We start from the raw sequence: 18,151 nt of genomic DNA on the forward strand, positions 1-18,151 counted from the left end.
CGTTTGCCCCCGGCCTCCCGGTGGCTTCCTCAGGGCTCTCTCCGGCCGCCTCTCGGCAAGGTGACCTTTCGCTTCGACTCCGACAGGCCTGGCGTGCCAACAGGTCTCCTCTCTTGCGTATCTGCTCTTCCCCACGATGTGTTTGCTTGCGTGGAGAGAGAGAAGGGAGACTGTCCCGAAGGCTCCTCCCGCCCTTTTTTTTTGTGCTGAGTAAAATGCCCCCCTTCTCCCTTGCACCGGCAGGCAACATCATCCCAGCTCGCTTCCCTCCTTGCCCGCAGCCTTTGTGCTGCCCCTGGCCGGCTGACCCAGGCCCTGCTTCTTCAGGGCCTGTCTTGTCCTCACTGTTGGAAAAATCACATATTTTTCCAGAAACAGCGAGCCAGCGTGGAGTGAGGTCCTGGCTTGGACTTTGATTCTCATCCTGATAAGTGCTTAGTGTTCCTTTTTCACTGTGTTACAAAAATAAAAACGCTGTCATAGAAAATAAGTGTTTTGTTTTTCTTTCCAGTGGCACAGCAGTGGACTAGAAAGTTACAAATGTAAAAGCCTTAAAACATTTGAAAGATTCCTAAATAGTTAGTTATGTTCCACAAGTTTAGGTCAATGAGGTGATTTACTTTATTTACAGTTCTTATGATGACTTTAGGCATAGAATTGTTCATGCGCTGAAGGTTTTCAGTCACTGGGATGCTAACCTGTTCTGTGCTTCTGAATGTTTCTTCAAGATCTTTCCTCTGATTTGGCTCTTAACACCTGTAGATTCCTTTTTTTATTTACTTATTTTCTTAAGGGCAACGTGACAAGGATTACTGTGCTTGCTTTTGTTTGAACTTCTCTTTTTTTATTTACTTTTTTTCTTAAGGGCAACGTGACAAAGATTACTGTGCTTGCTTTTGTTTGAACTTCAGCTTTCCTGTCAATTTTATTAGAATAAAAACCTATAATATAGGGTGGTGGCCCCATGTGTACAAATGCTTGGTCTTTGGAATATGCCTGGTATGTGGAATAATACTACTGTTTTTGAAAAAAGTTGAGAAATTTTACAAAGATAGAAATGTTAAACGTGGGTAATGTGAAGGTATGCTTTATTTGAACGTAACTTCCCTGTGTTATTTATGATGTTTCTGCTTCGTTCTGCATGACAGCATAGTTTCACTTTTCAGCTTTTAGAAGAAGCCTTTCATTATTTGCTTAATTCTGGTTATTTTGTTTAGCTGTATTAGTTAAATATTTTCACTGGCTTTTTTTTTTAAGAAATAAAGGCTTAAATGGGGGTGCCTAAAATCAAGCAAATGTCATTATGGGTACCTGAATCTTAATATAAAATTTAAAATATAACTCTTGAAGTTGTTTTCTTCTATTGTCAGATGTAAATAAGTCTGACATATCTTGCTTTTCTGCTCTGTAGCACTCAATCTTACCTACACTGGTTTAGGGAGGTATGTGGGGTCAGGAGACTTTTCCAAACACAGAAGTGACACATTTACTGCATTCTAACCACAAGATATGGCCTGCATGCTTTTTGCCTTGCTGTAATAACATGCTTGATCCTGCCCTTGCAGAAGCTAATAGCAGTTTTGCAATTCACTGGTTAAAAACTTGAACAGGGATTTAGGGGTTTTAATGGTCTGATTACCACATAAATTGAAACAGTAAATGGTTGGAGAAGAGCATGAAGGGAAATGTTTACATGTATGACCAGTGTTGCTTTTCTAGTGTAGCCTTTTTCCCCTCATTGATGCAGTAATCTATGCTATCACTTTGAAAACCTGTTAGAGTAACTGTTGATGAGCTATTTATGGGACTTGTATCTGAAAGCTTCCCATATATATGCTCTTCCAAAAAAAAGGGTTTGGGTAGGGTGAGTTGTTTCACAGTTGTCAGAATAAGAATTCTACAAAAGTACAGTCGAAGGCTCTGGGCTGTTTCTTTAGACCAGGCTTCCAAAACCAGAATGCTGGCAACTTGAAGAAAATACTGGCAGCAGAAGTGGAGGAGGCCAGTGCAAAACTGCTTCAGATCAATGTGGAATTTTAGTCTTCCCTTTTCTGGAAGAGGACTGTAGCTTGGCCTTCTTGATTACGGCAACAAAATGTGGTATTTTGATTAGAAAAAGGGTGGAAAGATGAACTTAATTTGCAAATGGGAGTAGTCTGTAATCATCAAAGCTCTATATGAAACTCTGATTTGAGACTTAAAGGGCATAGCATAAAGCATTTTTTTAAGGCAGAAATCAAGCTTAGTGTTTTTACTGCTTTTTAGATTGATTATAGTAAGAATTACAGTGATAGCAGTATGTCCGCTCTGCTGAGAGTGTGTATTTCAGACAATAATTTTCTTCATGTTTGTTCTTTCAGAGCGAGACTGTCATTATGGAACAGAAATCCAGAAAATGACAGAAAAACGTTAGTTGCCCTCTTCTAGGACAGTCATGTTGGAAGGCTTGGTAGCCTGGGTCCTCAACACCTATTTGGGCAAATATGTCAATAACCTGAACACAGACCAACTTTCAGTTGCTCTTCTAAAGGGTGAGGCTTTGTGGTATTTTCTGTAGTGTTTTCATACTGTGATTTAAAAAAAAAGTGCTATGTTTTTGTAATAACTGGAAGGTGGAATAGAAACAATTACTTAATATTGAGTTTAATGTTTATATAAACCCTTTTAACATAGAGTTTTGTGCTAGCACTTTACAATGAATAGTAAATCCTCTTGTGTTCCTATCTTTGTTGCTTTTTGTCAACACTGTTAAACTAATTTATATGAAACTTTTGAAAGTGTGCTTAGCGTATCTTATCAGCATGTTTAATTTATATAGTATTTGAGTGTCATTTTTCTTAATACTATTCAGTAATTTTCCTGTTGAGGGACTGTGGCAGGAAGTATTCTGTAGTCTTTACTTCTTACGTTTTGGTGCTAGTAGTTACTCCGCTGTAATTAAGACTTCTGGTTTATGTCATGTTACATCATGTTATGTTCACAAGTCTTGTACTTTTACAGAGTCCTCAAATCAATGATACATAATTTACCTTTTTCTGCTATTTTTTGCTATTTTTGGAGAGAATATCTTATAACACTTCAAAGCTTTTCTCTGCGTGCTTTTTGTAATATTGAGAAAATATTTGAAGTATCTTTTTTGAAAAGACAGAGTAGAAGCTTTCTCCTTGGTTACAATAAAGTTCAGATCTACAACCTTGCAGAAGTTTGCTTCTAGATGACCTAATCAAATAGTTTGAGCACATGGCATCGGAAAATTAACAAGTATATTAAGTAACCATTGCAATTGTAACACAACCTGAAGTGGTGGGTTGGCTGTTCTCATGAAATCCTACTTGATTTTTTTTTTCTTTAAAACATGATGCTAGTCATTTTAGGCTTATAATGTTCAAGCTTGCGTTCTTTAACATAACTTTGTTTAACAGACTTGTCTTTTTTTCTGCTTTGTATAGGTGCTGTTGAATTGGAAAACTTGCCATTAAAGAAAGATGCCTTGAAGGAACTGGAATTACCATTTGAAGTAAAGGCAGGTTTGTATTTTACTTGTATGTGCAGGACAAATATTTATAAACAGGAAGTATTGCATATTTTAGAAGAACCTTTACCTGTGAGTCAGAAGCTTGAACAAATGAGGTAACCTGGTTTTCAGGTAATCCAGTTCTATTTTAGCTTCTTTGTTTCTTACACCACTTTTTCGTTCAGGTTTTCCAAGGATGATAAAGTATGTTTACACAGGAATCTGATAGCATCTCTGTTTTGTATATCTAGGTTTCATTGGCAAAATAACACTACAGATACCTTTTTATCGCCCACATGTGGATCCATGGGTGATATCTGTCTCAAAGCTGCACTTAATTGGTGCACCGGAAAAAAAAGAAGATTTTGATGAGGAAAGGGAGAAGTTGCAAGAACGAGAATACAAGAAAGCCCTTCTTCTAGCACTTGAAGAAAAATGGAAGGTGAGTCACGCTTGTTTTTCATGATGAAGAAACCGCTTTGGTAGATGGATTGCATTTAAGTCTCCTGACAAGTAGGAGAACAAATGCATAGGAAACGAAGTTAGAATTTGATTCATACGTGCTGACATAGTGCAATTTCTGCCCCACCCCACCCCTGTCATGTCGTGTGTCCCACATATGTTGGAGATACTGAAATCGCTGGGTTTTTTCCTTTCTCCCTGTTCACAGTAACTTCAGTATAACAAGGTATATTGTTTCCTGACCAGTTGTTACAGTGGTGGTTAATGCTTATCCCTATTTTCTCTTTTAGAAAGAACGACAACAGAAAGGGGAATCTTACTGGTACTCAGTTACTGCATCTGTAGTCACAAGAATTGTAGAAAACATTGAAGTAAGCCTTTGCTTTGTAGAGCTTTTCCCACTTTTTAAGAATTACCTGTGCCCACTGTGCTTCACATTGTGTGGTGCTCAGAAAATAAATATGTAAATCAAAGGTAGATGTTTAGCAGAGGACAGTCCCTTTTCAGACTGATATTTCATAACTTCAGTCTTAAACTGGTTCTGATAGGGACTTCTGGAAAGGAAAAAACCCCCATCCTGCTTTTACCAAGGGGAAAACATCAACTTTTTTTGGTTTGTAACAGTAGGTGGATAATGAATTTGCATGAAATCTGATGGGTTTTGCTTACATTTTAATTCTTTTAGTTATAAACCCACTGAAATACTGAATAGTTTATGAAGGAGAAGAGCGTGATTTGTTTTGATAAAAAGATAATTTGTAAAGAAACAAATCTCAGAGTTCCTGCTGATCTATGATTTTGATTGTTTGACTGTATGTTGTCTCTCAAGTTCTTTAATTATTATTTTTCTACTATTAATATGTCTCCTAAGTATCAAAATGACTCAAAAGTATGTCTGTTAAACTCTGTTGCTTTTTCTCTTTGGAAGTCCTGATGTAGTTAATGACATTTTAGCAACATTTACATTACTAATCCTTTGTGCTTAAGAACCAGAAGCTTTCTACATGTTACTTGCTAAAGTTTGTCTGCTCACCACCATGAAAGGACTATCCTTCTTCTTCCTTATGATTGACTATATGATTTGGTTGCATTTCAACTCACTAGAGGCAATTTAGAAGCAAGATACCCCAGACTACTTGCTTTTCCTGATATGTTTGAGATATATTTGGTGCAGGAGCTCAAGGCAAGAGTATCTATACTTTTCTCAGTCCTGGACTCTACATTCTCTGAGAAACCACAGTAACTCGGTGCTCTCAAAGGTTTTACCAATATAAAATTGTTTGGGTCACCTTTTATTGTTATTAGTTTGTAATTCTGGCCCATGCTAATGATTCTAGTACGTAAAACAAATTTGAGTTTTCAGTTGGCAATTACACGTTTGACTTTAAAATGGAGAATAATAGTAGCAAAATCAAGTACACTGTCTTGTGAAAGTGGCTAGTTGTTTTTGGGGGAGAAGGGCAGGGACTAGTGGTATCTGAGGAGAAGACAGAACCAGAGAGTACAAAACCAGAAGTGAGGAATAGGATTTTTACAAGATCTAAATAACTACCAGAAATTTGTTGGAGAACTGCAGAAATGAAATATTAAATTGCTTCAGTGTTAATGAATAGTACTGCTGTCCAGTCTAATGATGTAAATAGTTGTCTCTAGTAATGTTTTTTTTCCTGTCTAGTTGAAAATTCAGGATGTGCATTTGAGGTTTGAAGATGGTGTCACAAATCCTTTGCAGCCATTTGCGTTTGGCATATGCATCAAAAATGTATCAATGCAAAATGCGGTATTTGAACCAGTAAGTATAACTTTTTGTACAAGAACTCATGGCAGCTAAAATGTGATGCTGTATTTTATGGGTGCTATTAAATATTTAGTAAAAAGTGTGGCATTTTAATAATCTTCCGGTTATTGTAATAAATTGATTCTGGGCATTTTATATTGCTTATTGAGTATGTAGAACTAAAAACTACATGGCATGTGGTGTGTGATCTTGACTTTATTCCACTTTTTCTACTTCAGGTAGAGAAGCTGATGCGGAAAAAACAGTTGGATGTTGCCGACTTCAGTGTTTATTGGGATACCCACTGCACTTTATTGGGTGACCTGCCTCCTGGTCAGCTACAGGTACGAGAGAGAGATTGCGTATGAAAGAGAGATTGTTGTTGTTGTTGTTAGTGTCCTTTCTATATTGCAGACCTAACTGACTTAGAATTTGTTGAATCTGGTGCTTTTAAGAGCAACAGAAGTTTATGATTTCATGCTATAATGGTAGGATACATGTGCAACCCACAAAGGCTGTGCTGTGAAATACCTTGTTTTACCTGTGAAGAGAGAACATGTTTAAGAGGTTTTTTTAATGGACTGGCATGCTAATAAAGTGTATTCTAGTATATGAAACCAATGCATCCTAATAAGTATTGTACACTCATTTCTTATAAAATAAATTTGCTTGTAACCCACAGGAAGCAATGGATAAAAGTATGGAAAGTCGTGATCATAATTACATCATGGAACCTGTATGCACTTCTGCTCTTCTTAAGCGAAATTGTTCTAAGGAGCCTTTAAGATCACGCCAGACTCCCCGGCTTGAGTGTGACATTCAGCTTGAGACTATACCCTTGAAGCTTTCACAGGTAAATACCAACCATCTTCATTTAACTCTCAGTATCTGAAACAGAGACTGTTGAGAAGCAGGGTGAATGAGGCCTTCAGGAACTCTGTGCTGTTAACTATGTTTGGCTGTGTTGGGTGTCCAAACGAGTTAGTCTTCAAGATTGCTTGGGTATCTGTATGCTGTGTTACACACTGCTTTATGGGCTGTTTCTAACAAAATGACTCATTAAAGAAGATACTCCTTTATGTTTTGGTTATCACAATGTCTACAAATTCAAATTGGTAGCTTGATACAGAGTGTATTTTTTCCTTCCCATGTGCTGCAACTGTTGTTTGTATGTCAGTGCTTCTGAAGATAATGCTGGTAAAATACCTTCTTGAATGATCTATCTCTGAGAAGACAGTTGCTGATTCAAACAGTGAAATACTTGTAAGGGTCATAAAACTGGGGTAGTGTTTGTAACAGCTTAAATACCAATTGTTGTAGCATAAAATTAATACTTTCTTAAAGATTTAGTTTTAGAGGCAACTAAAGAAGTTGTTTGTTTCAAAACCAAGCATTCCAAATTATTTAATTATTTTACTGCAACTGATTATTGCAAAAAAAATTACATTCTTGTTTGTTTATTGTAGTAATAGGAGGGATGCATATGGGTTTTTTTTAGTCTTTAGAATGTACAATAGCGGCTGATGTTAGGTTGATAATCTGACATGGAAGGAGATTTCGTTCTGTGCGCTTGTAAATTAGGAAGCCTGTAAATTGAATGTCACAGATTAACTACTAGCTACTGGGAGAAAATATGTGACACTAGAGAATCAAATTATGAATTATGATTAACATTAATCTTAATTTTGAAGCTGAATGCAGGCCATTGATGCAGATAAACTGAGCCTGTGGTTGGTTTTTTGTTTGTTTTGTTTTTTCCTCCTCTTTGCTTTGGAAAGCACTCCAATATTGCCTAATTGATCTGTGTATTGTTTTACAAAGATGCAGTATCAGCAGATCATGGGATTTTTAAAGGAACTGGCTAGGAAGGAACGACAGCTTAAATTCAGGAAGTGGAGACCAAAGGTTACAGTAACAGAGAAGTAAGTATACCTACATATGTTGTTAATATGATATTAAAAACTACACTAGGGAGACTAGAATGAAGACAAGTATAAAAAGGTAGATAATAATCATTTATTAGAGTTTCAATTTTCATGTTTTGTTCCCCTACCTCATAAATCAGTTTTAAATATTCAGATGTAATTCAAACTTAAAATAAAATTATTCTTACCTGAGGCTTTAAATCCTTCTTTCACCGTTTCCAAGAACTGAAATGAAGTTGGAGGTTCTACCCCCATGCACACACTGTGGCGTTCTGAAATTTTCTTTGTGGAAGGAGCTCCTAATGGTATCAGTTCAGACTAGAGGTCTATGTAACTCAACATTTTGTGGTCTATGCCTGATATATAACAGCTATACTAAATCGCACTGAAGTGGTGGGGATTTTGCAGAGCACTGTTCTACACAATTTGTAGAACTAGCCTATATCTGCTGTCTCTAATACTGATGCTTTTTCTGACCAGTTGCCTTCTGTTTTTTCACTGAACCTCTCCTGGACCTTTCACCAGTTTGACATGCATTTGTGGGCTTTTTTGAAATATTGGTAGCACAGTAATTTAAAAATGTTTCAGCTGCCGAGAATGGTGGATCTTTGCTTTGAATGCTAATCTTTCGGAGATAAAGGAGCAGAGACAACGTTCTACCTGGGAGTTTGCATTACACCGGGCCCAAGATGCAGTATCTTACACTGACATGTATTATAGCAAGTTGAAGGGGGAACCACTGTCTACTGCAGAGCAGGTATTTAGATTTGAGTTTTCTACAGTGTTGATTAATCATCTTATATTTGATTTGTTTCATCTTCTCAAATTTAAAATCTGTTTTAGTTTAGAAACATCGTTAGTTTTACTGCAAGCCATTTTCATGGAACAGATTGTCTTTCAACCACAACTGAGTTTTTAATGCTTGAAACCTGGGCTTGTGGGAGTTGTGTGCGCGGCAGGGTTCTTGTGTTTTTGTTTTGCTATGCAAAAAGCTGTCTCTTTTTTGAGCTGTAACTGGTTTTCACCAAAAATAGCATTAACTCTCATAGAATGCTCATGTCAATCTGTGACATGCTTTCTTAACTCATCTTCTCTATAGACTGAAAAAGTATTTAAATATCAGAAGTGTGTCAGGTCACCCATATGGTCGGGTAGATAATGTGGGAAAAATTGTGGCTAGTTGACAGTGTATTTGGGGGTGCTTTGTTGGTTTTTTGTTTTTGTTTTTCCACAGTTGATTTTAGGATGAAGAATTTAGAGGGGAAGTGCCCTTAATAATGAACCTGTGTCCTACTTCAGAAAGAAAAAACCTGTGAACTATAATTAGCTGCTTTTTATAATTTAGGTGTATTGGAACTTTTTTGTTAAATCAGTTGAGGGCACCATGTACCTCACCTGTCTTAATTACAGGTGCGATTCTATTGGTACTTTAAGTTGTATGTAATTCTTACTTGTGTTATTTAGACATGAACTGTAGGAGTAGGTCAATCTACGAGAAATTTTACAGTACCTGGCAAAGCAGAAACTTTTACTTTCATGTAGCTTGTATTGTCTTCAGCAGAGCTTTGAAATTTAACGAGGGCAATGCCATTGGACTAGAAAAATGTCTTTTGCTTTCTTGTTCCATGATACATTTTTTAGACTTGAGTGAATCATAAGCTTCCGCAAAGAAGTTCTTAATCAGTACAAAGAAGACAGTATGTCTAAGTAACTAAATATGAATACTACATTGTCCTAATTTATGCAGTTGATTTCCTCTACCTTCTTTACTCAAGACAGAAGCTTTTTTTGCTCCTGGCTAAGCTAGGCATTCTGTTAAATCAGGTTATTTTCCATGGCTTAAATTTTATGCTGCAAACCTTGCTTCTTGGTGCATGATAGGAGGATATAGTTGGGCAAGGGATTTTTACCATGAAAAGTGTTAAAATAATGTATTTTACAATGCAAATAAACTTTATTTGTAATCAGGGGGAATGTCAGTGTTACAGTTACCCACATGACTTCTGTTTATTTTCATGTGCTTAGGCAACTTGCATACTATCATTAATGCCATGTTAGTTTTTTCTATGAATCTCTAACTTACTCAGTGCAGAGATGTTTGACATGTTTGTGAACGAGATGCTGTATTCTTTTAGTGCAGTTACTTTACCTTTTCTGTTTTTTCAGGCAGAAATGCATCGTATTGAGGATGAGCAAACTTATGAAGAGTTGAAGATACTATATGAGATAGTTCATGATAAATTTCATGACCTAGCTGAGGTGAGGAACATTCTGCATACAGGATAATATTTGGAATCTTTAAGTGAATTATTCTGAGGTATTGTGTTCTGTTCTGCTGGAGAGTGTTAGTATGTATTTGCTTTGATGTAGAAGTGTGACATTACTGCTAAAATTGCAAACAATGCTCGGTTCCTGCAGTTTTTACTGTTGTGTCACTTGCACAGTGAAATCTTTTGTCTAGTCGTATGATGATCTTCCTCAATGGTATCCTTGCCAGAATTCCTAGGCCAAGTACACTTCATCTTAAAAACAGAGAGTGCAAATAAGGGCTTATAATGAGTATTTTCCCAGAATAAATATGTGGCAGAAGCGAGCTTCATGTCAATGGCTTTCTGAGCACATTCCGTAAAATATGGACTAATCTCTGTAACAGTACAATGTCGTCTCTCTTTCAAATAGAGTTGCTAAAATTTAGAGGTGTGTTTTATGGTGTCAAATGATGACTTATTTGGTTTAGTGTTTCTAGACTAAGATTTAAATAATGCCATATGGCATTCATTCAGCAGTTAACTGATGATGTGTTTGTTATTTATTTGCTGCTGCTCTCCTAATAGGCTAAGTATTGATTGAAAATATCACTGCTGGTATACTGAAGGGTGCTAAGTAAATAGTAGATGGAATTGTATTTTCATCGTAATGTTTTTGTACACTTGTGATATGCTTTCACTTATTAGCAGTAATGTGTATCTCTTCAATGTTCAAACACAGAGTGTTAAAGAGCCATTGCCTGATTCCCCGGGAGGTTCCCCTACAGCAGAAACGGCACATGGCAGTAGCACTGGGATGCTGCAGTATCTTCAGTCTTGGTTTCCTGGTTGGGGAGGCTGGTATGGATATACTCAGCAAACATACGAAGGTGAACCTTTTGAAGGGCTGCTGCCAGACCCAAAGGAACAGTGGAATCCAGAAGACATATTAGGTATTGAAATCTAGGGTTTTCTGTTTCTTTTAAGGCTGTTAATGCTTCCATAGTTAGATACCTGGTAAAGGTGAAGAGAAACAACTCTTTGGTTCTGTACTGTTAAAAGCTTGTGTGTGTCAACTGACGTACTTAGGCAGCAGAGCCTGTCTAAAGCTTAATAACCTGTTAAAAAATCTCAGTACCTGGTGTACCTGCTTATTTCTAAAGCAATATATGGAATACATTTGCTCTCGTATTATAGATATTTATGGCAAAGAGCTTTGGGACTACTTCTGTTCAGGTCAGTGGGAGTCGTGTAGCGTGCTGTGACTGGGTATAACTTTGACAGTACTGGGTTGTTGGGATCTTCATAAATTTAGGTTTACATTACCTTAATTGAAATGGAAGACAATATTCATTTTTGTTAAGGAAGAAGGTATATCTGCTTTATTTTTTGTTTCTATTTTTCTTCCCTTAGAGCTGGGGAAGAAATTTTCAAATTCAGAGAAACTTTTTTGTTGTTCAGTAGCCTTCCAGAAACTTGACTTATTTAATGCCTTGTTTTGTGTGTTGGGTTTTTTTTTCAATTAGGTGCAGATGAATTTTTTGATCCTGCTGCAGATGCTTCTAGCATGAATACCTTTACAAAGAGAGATCATGTTTTTGCTAAATTAAATCTACAGTTGCAGGGTGGCTCTTTCACTCTGTTGCATAAGGAGAAGAAGATGGTGCATGCTGAGGAAACTGCTTTTATACAGCTGGAGTTTTCAGGTATTGAATCAATTTCTGTTCTTTCTCAAAAAAACCCAGAGCTTTGTCCGCCTTCAGACCTTCCTTTGATTTTTGTTTTTAATTCCTTAAATTACTATACTGAAACAAAGCTTACAATGAAAATATGAAAACAGTTTGTGGAAATTGATGTATCAAGTGAAAATACATTTATCTCTTCAGGTGTGTGAGTGATTTCAACACAGAAATCTAATTTTAGACATTGCTATGTGTGAAAGGAAGACAACGATAGAAATACATGCTTCACAATCATTGTAATGTATTCCAAATTTCCGTGTTTAATTCTTTTAGTAGAAGTAAATATATATAAGCACTTCCAAAAGACTTGTTTGTTGGACAATATTTGTTATCTGTAAAATTTAAATAAAACCTATGCTGTGTACTAAAAGAAATAAAAAAGAAGTAAAAGCATTTTATGTATTTATATTCCAGGTGTAAAGATCTTAGCAGAATCCCTTCCTCGCAGAAATTCTTCCCTTCTCAAAGTTCAGCTTGGTGGTCTTTTTCTGAGGGATTTGGCAACAGAAGGGACCATATTTCCTGTTCTTGTTTTCCCGAATCCTGTAGGTGAAAAAAACTCTTTAAGTTACTATGTGGGATGCCTAAGTGTGTATGAAAATAGTTATATTCCAGAACTCAACACATGTTTTTCTTGGTTTCTTATCCCAGAAAGAGAACGCAAAAGTCTTGAAGAAAAATTTCTACTTGTTGAACTTACTTTTCCCCTCCCTTTCCAAAGATCATTCGTAGAGCTCTTCAATATTTGCTCTGTATGCTTATAACTTTAACGTTACAGTTATATGTGTTGAGAAGAAGGTAATTTGTTGAACAAGATTTGATTTTTGGAACAATCGGCATTGCTGCTTATCAGTGATTGTTCTTTGGTCCAAGTAAGATTTTATTTCACCTGCATACTGTTACCCTAAAAGCAGAAATGCAGAACTTTTTTTTTTTCTTCTTCCTAATGAATTGCTGAAAAGATGTCAAATATCTCTTCTGAGCAAACAAAATTTGAATCTAATTCCATGAGAATTTCCCATGTATTTTGTACTTTGTAATTTGTAGAGAACTGACTGAAATTTGCACTTCAGACTTCGGTCTGTCTGCTACATAAGTAGATAGCGTTAGCTTCTTAGTCATGCTTCCTTCTCCTGTTTGACTATATCAGGGAAAAAAATGCATGGAATAATCTCAGACTATACATACAATTCACTTATAAAGTGACCATAAGACTAATACAGAAAAGACTTTTATGCTTATGTCAGGTGGCTTGGTTAATTTTATCTAAACAATCTTTTTCTTTTAAATTCTTATCAGCAAAAAGAGGTTGGCTGCATGTCTTCCTTTGGACTCCAAAGTTTGTCCTCAGAAATGACTAATCAGAACACTGGTAAAGATTTCATTTTATGTTTGATGATAACAAGCGTATGAGATAATTCCTACAAACCAGAAATTTCAAAACTGAGTGCCTAGAGTTTGAATTCATGCAAATGCTTTTTGCAGATAGTAAAGATAAAATCATAGAAGCTTTTTTCAGACATAAGGGTGCATGCAAGTTGACTTTAAAGAAAGTGAGTAAGAAAAAATGTATTTCAAGATAATGGGAGTTGCACTTGCTCTTTGTTTTGGTTTAAAAAAAGAAAAAGAATTGTTAGGAGTTCAACATTAGGATCCCAGTTCTGAAAATGTTTTTGTATGTACAAATACGTTGAATTCTGTTGATTGTAGGAGTTGATCATATAACTTGCTTTTCTGTTAGTGAAGAATTTCCAGACAGGTACTACTTTCCTAGTAATACCAATTAAAAATCAGTTATTAAATTCTTTGGGGTTTGTTTTTTTGCTTTTGTCCATTTGTTTGTTTTGGTTTTTTTACAGCTGCTCTTTGTAACGCTTTTTTTATTCAGTTGCAGATCCTGATGCCCCAGTGTTTGAGATGCTTTATGAAAGAAATCCAATCCATAGCAATTTTGAGAGGCGCCTGGAAGTCAGTACCAGACCTCTAAATATTATTTACAATCCACAAGCCATTAAGAAAGTAGCTGACTTCTTCTACAAGGGAAGGGTTCATACTTCAGGTTAACCTTTAATGTATTTTTTTGGTGGGGTTGGGGGTTTTTTTGGTGGTATTATATCTTTTCTTATCTTTGATTTTTATTTATTTTCATTGTTAGAAATATAAAGCACTAATCAAAGAATTTCGACTTTAAATTCAAATTAAGCAATACTCTGAGTCTTCTATGGATGATTTTTTGGTTTGTTTGTTTCTTTGTTTAATTGAATGAGGGATTTCGCTTGGCCAGACTCCTGAAACTTCTACTTTAAAATTGCAAGTTGCTGCTATACCGCCTGGTGGATGTTCATGTTGCCTAAATTAAAATGCATAAATAAGGAGGCCTGTTTCTGTAATCTCTCCTGGAAGTTGATGGAGAACAACGGGTTTTTGGAAAGGACAGTTAAAAGCAGAATATTTTCTACAGTAATGTTACAGGGGAAATTGTGTTCTAAATCCTGTTGTCTCTCTTCTGTTGGTTAAATTAAGTCTGACCTTTGTTACAGCTGCTTCAGGTACCTTGTTTTTTAGACATACTGTTTCCCTAAGCTTCTAAGGACAGCAGGATTAGGAGTCTAGTACCTGAGCCTGTAACATTATAAAATGACTGCCTTTGCAGTTTTAGTTGTTAAAGTTCAGCTTCTGAGGAGATGAGAGGTGAGAATAAGGAACATTAAAATGTTCTTAAAGTACTGATTCTTCTGCTGTTGGTTTTGGCAAATACCAAAAGATCTAAGTTACCTAGCATAAAGGTGTGGATGATACTTACCTTTTCTCACAGGATGAGAATATTCCATAAATGTTAGAGGTAAAGTTTAAAACAAATAAACCAACCAAACATAAAAAGACTACTTACACATTCCACAAACTTCTTAACGTTTAGTCAGAATTTCCTCTGACTTACCGCCCTTTCTGTCTCCCTCAAATTTAGTAACTCAGGTTGAAGATCTGTCAAATAAAGACCAGAATAAGATCTGGGAGGTGGTTTATTGGTGGGATTGTTTGTTTTGTGCTTAAACGCTTCCTTTTTTCTGTGAAGCAGCCTGGTATGTAGGTACAGCCAATGGCTTTCAACTGTTATGTTTTCCTGTCCTGTATTTTACTGCTAAAATTTAAAATAGATCTCTTCTTTTTTTCTCTTTCTTTTTTTTTTTTTTTTCCTGATTCAATAACAGATTCAATTATACCTACTTGGTTTTGTATCTCTTGTGCAGGTTTTGGATATCAGTCTGAGTTAGAGGCAAGAGTGGCTGAAGCTGCAAGAAGACAGTACAACAAGCTGAAAATGCAGACAAAAGCTGAAATCAGGCAAACTATTGATCGTTTGCTAGTAGGAGACTTCATTGTAAGTTTTTGCCCCCAAAATGTTTATGTAGGCTTTTTTGCCATATGTTTTAGGACTTGAAGCTCTAAAGAGTGAGGGTTTTTTGTGGTTCGTTTGTGTGGTGGTCTTTTTAAGGAAGTGGGTAGTTTTACATGTGGTGTTGTACTATTCCTTTTGCTGTCAAACAATCCATTTTAGTCGTGCAGACCTGTTGTGATTAATGGCAGAATAGTATTTTTCTGTTCTTGACCCCATTTCTGAGATGACTTCATGCCAACTTGTTGGCTCCAGTGTGCGTTGGAGCTCTGTTACATCAAACTTACTGAATTTGTGTGTAACTTATTTAAAGGTTATTTTCTAAATTAAAAAATTGTTCCACTTTTATTTGGTTTTTGTTCATTCTTCAGTTTTCGAGTACTAGTAGAATGTGTATCAGTATCATTAATCCCTAGCTTTGGAGTTAGCTATATTGATGCAAGGTAGTTGTTTTATATTGTTTTTAGTGAAATGAAAAAACGTTTGTTCTGAAAAAGTAATAGTTTGATGTTCGATAAAACAGTGTAGCGCATGTTGTATTTATGGATAGCCTTGACAAGGATTTATCTGATCCGGTGTCATGTGAAAGGTAGATGCCTTCTCTTAGCTATGCAGGCACGTTCACTCTCCTCAGCTTAGAGATGGGAAGTCCCTCTGGAGAGGGATTCATTGCGTCTACCTTATGGGATATGGTTCACTTACTGAAAATGTCTCTTCATTGACTTTAATGGGAGTCTGTGGTTTAACAAGTTACCAAACCTTAGTATGGCTGAAGTTTTTGAAGGTTAGTTCTTCAGGTGAAAAAGCGGCTAACTGGATTCATTTGTTTGACATGGCTTTTTTTGTATGTAAGGGGAAGCTATTTCTTGTGGGCTTTTATTTCTTTCTTCTTAACTTTCAGGAAAACAGCAAAAGCTGGACCGTGTGCCTTGATATTTCTGCCCCTCAGGTGATCTTTCCTGATGATTTCAAATTTGTGGATCCAGTGTTAGTTGTTGTAGATCTGGGAAGAATATTACTTACCAATTCTCAAGGTATGATCTAGAATTATTGCAGCTTTCCTTTTCTTTCCACCTTCTCCCAGAAACTCTTTTTTCTGTGTAGAAAATAGAGATGTCTTAAGGTTAATGCATATATGCATATATGCATAGAGTTTCAAATAATAATTCTGCAATTATCAATACATTTTTAATTAAGATTGATACACAGTTTTTAAAATAAGGGTGGGGGTGGGTTTTTTTTTGTTTTGTTGGGGGTTTGGGGTTGTTTTGGGATTAACTTTTAAATTAAAGGCTCCCCTGTGATATCTTGCACCTCTTGAAGGCTGTAACAGGTGAAGCTAGTGTGGCAGACACTTTACCATAGATAAGATTTTGGCTTAGAGTGGTGTAAGATGTAGCTGTCGAATGCTTTTTTTGGGACAGTGCTCCCAGTGCAAGTATGCTTTGAATAAGCCCTCCAATTTTGGAGTTACATGGATCTCTGTTCTTGGCACGTGTATCTATAGCTAGCCAAAGAAAAGTGAAAGGAAAATTGGTGTCCTTTGTTTTTATCAAAAGTTAAAATCATTGCTTCTTTCCTATTCCACTAGGAAAACAATGCAGGAAAATTAAAAAGAAGATAGAGTGGAACTTGTAAATAAAATTAGACCTACTTAAAATCTTGCTGAACTGTATGGTGTGTGAGGATATGTTAAAAAAAATTGGAAGACATACCTATGTGGTATTCATTTCCTTTTTAAAAAGTACAGCTGTAGGATGAGCTGTTGTATGGTGCAGTGGAAAGTTGAGGTGTCAAGCCCAAAATTGTCTACAGTGGAATGTTTTTACTGTGGATGTCTTTGAATCATTTAATCTTTTCTAGCACCATCTAATCTCTGCAAGGTTTTAGTAGCTTCTTTTTTAGTAAATTCTGTCTTAGGGCAAACTAGAAAAAGAACACAAATTGTTTATGCAAGATTGATTTGTATTTCCCTGTGAAATTGAGGCATTTGGCTGTATAGAGTAGCTTGAGCTTCAAGGAAAAAAAAAAAAAAAAAAAGGTAAAAAAGTACAGGAAAGTTTTGGGGGGTGTTCCTGCTTTGTAGAATAGAAAAAATCCTTTTCTTATGATAATAAAATAAAAGTTAATATTAGGCAATAAAGTTAATTTGGACAAAAACTTCTGTTCCTAAATATATTGTAATTAAGTAGCTCTTACCTTTCAGTTGGTCTTGAGGATCAAAAGAATTGCTTAGGCAGAGTAATGGATTTTTCTTTTTTTTTTTTTTTAACAACTTGATTAAAAGTAAGTATTGTAGTAATAGTAAGTGGCTTAAAAAATGAGACAATAGTGTCTTTTAATAGATTCTATAATACATTGTGACTGACATCTGCATGCATGTAAAAGAAGTGTAGTAGATTTCCTGTTAGGAAAAAGAAAGTGACAGTGGAGGGAGGCAAGGACAATACCGGACATGCTTTGTGTTTAAAAAAAAAAAACAACTTCAGACAGGATGATCAGGTAATGATAGGAAATATCCAAGAACAGGGGAGAATACTTCTGTTTGTTTGTTTGTTGACGACTGTTTTTTTAATCCACAGAAGAATCTAAAAGGAGTGCAGATACTTTTTCTTCAGAAGTCAATGAATTGAGTGATGAGGAATATAAAACACCTCTTGCAACTCCTCCCAATACTCCACCACCAGAATCTAACACTAATAGTGTCATCAAAATGTCTGAATTTACTGGAGTAGAAATAAGTGAAGAGCAGCTACAAGCACACTTAATGAGTAAAAAAATGTATGAGAGATACACGCTTTCATTTATGGACCTTCAGATCATGGTGGGCCGAGTGAAAGACAACTGGAAACACGTTCAAGATAGTGATGTGGGTCCAACTCATGTGGTAGAAAAATTCAATGTTCACCTGCAATTGGAGCGCAGATTGATATACACGTCTGACCCAAAATACCCGGGAGCTGTCTTGTCTGGCAGTTTGCCAGACTTGAAAATTCACATCAATGAAGACAAAATATTGGCTCTGAAGAACTGTTGTACACAGCTGAGTACATCTGAAACTAAGTCTTCTGATGCCCTACATTTAGGGAAA

At 36.1% G+C, this 18,151-nt stretch overlaps 1 protein-coding gene across 1 annotated transcript in view; it reads left to right on the forward strand.

Annotated features, from left to right (window-relative positions):
• Positions 1–2,434: 2,434 nt before the first annotated feature.
• LOC104078411 (vacuolar protein sorting-associated protein 13D-like) overlaps positions 2,435–18,151 on the forward strand; it is a gene marked incomplete at its 3' end in the record, with an annotated part of 30,215 nt that continues 14,498 nt past the window's right edge. Inside the window, 18 exon segments of the mRNA XM_009580046.1 lie at positions 2,435–2,531; positions 3,450–3,527; positions 3,766–3,956; positions 4,267–4,347; positions 5,652–5,768; positions 5,993–6,097; positions 6,436–6,606; positions 7,575–7,675; positions 8,267–8,435; positions 9,845–9,937; positions 10,667–10,877; positions 11,451–11,630; positions 12,081–12,211; positions 12,966–13,038; positions 13,555–13,725; positions 14,915–15,045; positions 15,962–16,094; positions 17,643–18,151. Of these exon segments, the coding sequence (XP_009578341.1) occupies positions 2,435–2,531; positions 3,450–3,527; positions 3,766–3,956; positions 4,267–4,347; positions 5,652–5,768; positions 5,993–6,097; positions 6,436–6,606; positions 7,575–7,675; positions 8,267–8,435; positions 9,845–9,937; positions 10,667–10,877; positions 11,451–11,630; positions 12,081–12,211; positions 12,966–13,038; positions 13,555–13,725; positions 14,915–15,045; positions 15,962–16,094; positions 17,643–18,151 (2,742 nt within the window).

The sequence above is a fragment of the Fulmarus glacialis genome, unplaced genomic scaffold, assembly GCF_000690835.1.
Source record: "Fulmarus glacialis isolate BGI_N327 unplaced genomic scaffold, ASM69083v1 scaffold1136, whole genome shotgun sequence".
NCBI lineage: Eukaryota > Metazoa > Chordata > Aves > Procellariiformes > Procellariidae > Fulmarus > Fulmarus glacialis.